Source organism: Candoia aspera, chromosome 1 (assembly GCF_035149785.1).
Source record: "Candoia aspera isolate rCanAsp1 chromosome 1, rCanAsp1.hap2, whole genome shotgun sequence".
NCBI classification, from domain to species: Eukaryota; Metazoa; Chordata; class Lepidosauria; order Squamata; family Boidae; genus Candoia; species Candoia aspera.
Window position 1 is genome coordinate 234,064,823 of NC_086153.1, and position 6,000 is coordinate 234,070,822.

Sequence of the window (6,000 nt, forward strand, 5' to 3'; positions counted from 1 at the left end):
GAAAGGGAGAGCTATTGTCATTTGAGCAACAAGCTGAAAGTCTACTGATTATATTGAGCTGTGGTGCTTTTCTAGAGTATAATAGTTTCTTATCCATGTTGCCACTGGTAAGATCTTAATTATAGTACACTTCACATGATCTATTATATTATACTTCAACATGATCTATATCAGTCTTGGCATTTGTTTAACACTACTCAACAATAGAGGATAGATTAGAAATGAAAACACAGCAAAGTTATTATTCACTAATTTACTTTGCATAGGTCCTGGAAAATTACAACAAGGGCAAAACAGCTTTGCTTTCTGCAGCCAAAGTGATGGTGAGTCCTACAGAAGTGGACCTCAACCCGGAATTAATCTTCCTGAACCAACCCCTGCCTAGTAGACCTTCTGTGCAGATTGGAATTGGAGACATAACAGTGGACAGAAGGAACAGCAGTACTAAGTAAGGATATGGCTCTGATTTTCTAGAAGGGCTTACGAGGGCTGCTGGTGATCTTATTCCTTCCTGCTGTCCTGTTGGTGAATATCATATTTTCATAAATAAAGAGTCGTGCCTTCTGTATGCAATTCTGTAGCTTGTTCCAAGAAATTATAGTGTGGCCTTACCTTAGTCTCACATATTTGTATTCTCCTTTTGCAGGAGTAAGGCTCACTCTGAAATCAGTTTGGAAGGGTTTTATGAGACCAAGCTTCTGTCTCCAGTGCAGAAGGATCCTGTGGAGATCCTGCTACTAGATACCAAGGAGCGCCTATCTGTAGAACTTCAGGATCGGCGTGCTCCTCTTGCTACAATGGAGAGCCTATCTGATAATGAATCCATCTATAGCTTTGATTCAAGGCGTTCCTCTGGTTTCCGTAGCATTCGTGGCTCACCCAGCCTCCATGCAGTCATGGAAAAAGATGAAACTCACTGTTTTTATATTGATCCAGCAATTCCTGAGGAGAACCCCTCCCTTAGCTCACGGACAGAACTGCTTGCTGCTGACAGCCTCTCCAAACACTCCCAGGAGACCCAACCTCCTGAGGGCCTGCAAAACAGCGGAGGCACCACTCCTCAGCGGCGATGCAGTGATGAAGGCGCTGGTAGTGATACTGACCATGTTTCCTTTACTCGGGAAGAATTGACCCTTCAAAATGGGAGGCTAAGTGATGCCCCCAGCCCACAAGTGTTGGAGTTTGCAGAGTTTATAGATAGTCTCTTTAACCTGGACAGCAAAAGCAGTTCCTTTCAGGACATTTACTGCATGATGGTATCGGACAGCACCAGTGATTTTGCTGAGATTCCCAAGTCAGTCAGTGACCAGGAGATCTTGCTAAGAGCACAGTACGAACCCAACTTAGTCCCAAAACCCCCCAGGTTATTTGCAGGCTCAACAGATCCTTCCTCAGGCATATCCGTTTCCCCTTCTTTCCCTCTGAGTTCTTCTGGAGAGCTTATGGACCTCACTCCTACAGGCATGAGTAGCCAGGAATGCCTAGCCACTAACAAAATCCGGACTTCCACTCCAACTGGAAATATGACCAGTCCTGCCAAACAAGAAGACCTTGTGATCTCAGCCCTCTAATATAGGAGAGAAGGGCCAGAGTAACTAATCCTATAACAGTGAATCCTAGGGTAGCACTTGGAGGAGCTGGTCTCTGGGCAAGTGAGATTAGGTGAAAATGCATGGGGAAGCATAGTTTCCCTTCCTGGGTGCTACATTAATGGCACTACAAAGGATTTCAGCATGAAGGATGCCACATCTTGGGTCATGTTCTTTAGTTAGGGAGAGAATCACTGCCTAATGCAGCTTGCTGCTTTTTCAGGGTCTCGTTCACTGAAGTTAGATGATTGGTTTCCCTACCTCAGCATATTTCTTTAACAAGAAGGCAGACTCATTACCTTTCCTGCTGAAATTATGAACATACTATCCATGGGCTAGATGATTAGAGTAACTGAAGCTAAAAGGTCTGATAATGTCCAATAGTCATGTCAAAATCAAGGAAATTGTGACATTGGGCTTTATTGCACTAGTGTGTCATGTTTGATCCAAGTACCTGTTTATCGTTGTCATCATGATTTTTTTATGACATGCTCTCCTGTTTTATAGCCATTGACTGTATTCCAAAGGAATGCAGCCTCCCACCTCTAAACCCCAACTGGGTACAGTGAGAATTGGGATGGGGCAGCCTGTGCTCCTCCAGTTAGCTCTGTGTCCAGTGATATCCGCACTTCTTCTAAGAAGAAAAAAAATACATGTACTGGAGAGTTGAAGGGCATTTCCACCTTTCATCCACCCACTGGAGGGGTGAACAGTCCCTTGGGTCTCACATTGTTGCACAGCTCCCAAACCACTATGAAATAGAGACAATCTTGCTCTCCAACATAATTGTCATCTCTGTTTGCATGGATTGATTGGTTTAAACTAGCTTTTGTTTTTCAAGAAGCTTGCCAATGCCCTGCATTATTCCCCAAGCCCTTGAGTATGGAACTATTTTGTTCCCATTTATAATTGCAGTATAATATTGTCTGTCTCTGAGTTCAGGAAAAAGAGGGACTTTTACTGCATATTGAAGTCTTATGTATGTTTACAGATCTACTAAGCATTTGGGAGGTAAATAGGAAATCTCTACTTTTGTGAGGAATAGGTGCTCTCTACCCTTCCCATTTCTCCATCAACATGGGGTCTAAGTCAACCATGGAAAGAGTAGGAAGAATTGCTATTACATATCCTTACTAGAAAGTAAGACTAGAATGTTAGCATTACCCTTCTGTGTATGCATCCTAACACCCGACTGAATATCATGGGCTTATGAATATGAGGTAACTGCATAACAGGAGCTCCTGAAATTGCATCTCAGCTATTAATCCTGCAGTTTGGTGCTCACAATTAAGTTCACAACAACAGGGTGACGCTGTGTAAAATTGCAGGGGTTTTCCAGTGGTGAAATTGGGGATGAAATTGCATTTATGTAGATGTTAAACATACTTGATCTACACTCCTTGTATTGTACTGAAATATATCTGAATATGACATTAATGCCACAGAAAATTCTTACTTCAGGCTATTTCAGTATACAGTCTGTGGGTTCTACAAAGTATACTAGACACATCTCACAGGCCATGAAGTATGTCCTTGGTAAATCCCTTAGGTTTGTAGCTGTAAGCCTCCAAATAGGCTGTTAAAATAAAGGGGTTTTGAGGAGTTTGTCAAGCTCCCATGAATGATTAGTATGCTATGTTATGCTTCGAAGTTGTATGTTGTGAAGAAGATTGAGAAGAGCTGAACACTTTGTGGTAACAGATAATGTAATCCTATGCATGTCTACTTGTAAACAGTCTCAGTGGTTTCAGTGAGACTTTTTCCACAGGTAAGTGTGCTTAGAATCGCAGTCTTAGTTCTAGGAGACTGTCTACATTCAAGTTGTTGCCTTGCATACTTTAACACTGCATTTATTTGAAATAAGTGCAATTTACTTGAAATAAGTCTGCAGGAAACTCAGTGTGACTTCTGTTTGAGAAAATGCATTGAATTGGGCTGCAAATATGTGGTTATCAAATAGTATACTTACATTGCATTAATGTAACTGATTTTACAATATGAAGGATGCTGTTGAAATTGGGGCCTTTTGTTTGTATATGCTGTTCAGTGAGAGAGGGGTTAAGCCTTTTCTTAAAGTGATTATGCATTGGAATTATAAACTTCTGCACTTAAAAAATAATAAGTTAATGATTTAGGGTTGTTCCAGTTTGTTTTATAGCTTTGTTTTTAAATGTTCCTCTTTTTCCAAGAATTCTTGCAACAATCAAGAATTATGTCCATCTTCAAAAAAATAATTCTATGTATCTTATTGGATAACTAGTAAGTGATTTTATAGTGAAAACAAGAATAGTTGTTCGCACTCACTTAGATTACCATAAACACCTGCAACCCTTGGCCTAGGCTAACGAAACGCGGTTCCTCACTAAAGATGTGGTGGGAATAATATTGAGTTATTAAAGGTAAATTTATATTTCCAAACATTCAGGTATTCTTTCTGATGAAAGCACATAATAGATATTTTTAATGAGATTTGGAAAGGAAGAAATATTGGTAAATTTAAGCTGCAGGTACCTATAATGAGTTAGACTCTCCAAATTGGGTGGCTTGAGGATTTGATATAAACCATCCAAATTGGGTGGTTTAAGGATTCCATATAAATCACGTAGTCAGTTAACCTCATAAAAACAATGTTTTGTAAATTGAACTATTTTCAGTGTTTATGTTAGGGCTACAATATCTGGTTTGCAAAATCCAGAGTTGATGTTTCTATCTTTTTGCTAATATGTAATGGTTATCTAATGATAGCCCTAGCTAATACTTAGCACCTAAAGAATTCTTTTAACATCAAAGCACTTTACAAATTAAATGAATCTTCCCAAGCTAGGTCATTAGAACATCAGATGGGGAAAAATAAAGGGTTTGTGCTTGTATGTTCAAGAAGCCTATCTAATGTATTATTAGATGGAAGGTAGCTGTTTCTAATACACACACACACAAACACACACACACATACTGAGGCTACATAATATAGGCTTCTTGCCTAAAAGAATTATTTTAGGTTTAGAAAATAAGGACTGAAAACAATCAGCTGATACAGCTTTGCTTGGAGAAGAGTTTAATTTGGGTTCCTTGTGATAAATCAAGCTATTGCACTACAATGTCGTGTCTGACCTGAACACAATTTAATTGTCATTTCTTGAGGTTGTTACTTTTATTTTGAAGTTGTTTGATAGTATCCTTAGGGTGTTTCTTGCTTTCTTTCTTGTCCTGAGCAGGAAGAATCTATCTTAACTGGGTCCCAGATTATTTGTATAATTTGGGGACTTTTGTTCAAAAAGGAGAAACACAAATTCTGGTGACTCATATTCTTCAACTGATCATGAGTGGCTATAATAAAATGGGGACTGACTGGGAACATTTAGTTGTTGTATCAGTTCACAACATCCCATTTGCCCTATTTATTATATTCTTATTTTTTATTATATTCTCTTAGCACTAGTTGACCTTTTAGTATAAATCTAAGTAATATATAAACATTTCCAGCAATATTAGAATTCATTCAGAAATGACCTACAGCTGACGTATAAATTCAGTGGCTTGTTGAGTTTCATGCCTAAACATGCTACTACCTCTTTCATTCCTAGGAAATGCTGCCATTCACTACATATGTGCTTTGGCTGATTGGTTTTCATAATTTTGTTTTCCTTAGGTCTGAAAAGTGCCACTTTATTCAGTTATCATCTATTATTGTTCCACATCAATGGTTAGTAGATTTTGGATGGAAATTATACCACTTGGATGAATGTTTGAAGCAGTCAGCCAACTGATTTACATTAGCAAGTTGGATTTGTGCACTTTAACAATTAAGTACTGAAAGCAAAAATCCCTCAAATACACTGATGCTACTTTGCCAAAGATGCCCTCGCAAAGAATATCTTTCAGCTGACATTTTAAAATTTAGCACAGCTGGGCAATCTGGATCTTTTGCACTACAATGCACATAGGGTCCAGTCATTATAGCTAATGGATATAGATTTCAGAAATACAAAGCAACTGAAAGGCACCAGACTGTCATTCTCTATGGCTAAAGAATATCTGTGACACATTTTATCAATAGGTCTTTTATTGTGCTTTAGGTATAAATGCATAACAAATAAAAATATTTACAATAAAGTTTTTAATGACTGTGTAGCCATCATGGAATATTATCAGGAACAGGTACAGGAAACATAACTGCATTTTGATGGATTGATTAATTGCACAATTTAAAATATTTGTATTGCTGTTTAGATGAATGGTAGTTGAAGGCTGTTTCCATTTTAACTAAAAGAGGGTATTTTTCAAATATACGCATATCAGCAATGTTATGCTAGTTCTTCTGAACATGTTTGTTCCAGACATAAATCCTATTATTGAAAGATTTGTGCTAAATGTGATGAACGGAAACGTCATCTTCTGGTATTTCATATGG

At 38.4% G+C, this 6,000-nt stretch overlaps 1 protein-coding gene across 1 annotated transcript in view; it reads left to right on the forward strand.

Annotated features, from left to right (window-relative positions):
- The window catches only part of DAGLA (diacylglycerol lipase alpha), a 48,384-nt gene extending 42,628 nt beyond the window's left edge, over positions 1-5,756 (forward strand). Inside the window, exons 19-20 of the mRNA XM_063289195.1 lie at positions 267-448; positions 647-5,756. Coding sequence (XP_063145265.1) covers positions 267-448; positions 647-1,571 — 1,107 coding nt within the window. The 3' untranslated portion in view covers positions 1,572-5,756. The remainder of the gene's footprint in view (positions 1-266; positions 449-646) is intronic.
- The last annotated feature ends 244 nt before the right edge of the window (positions 5,757-6,000 follow it).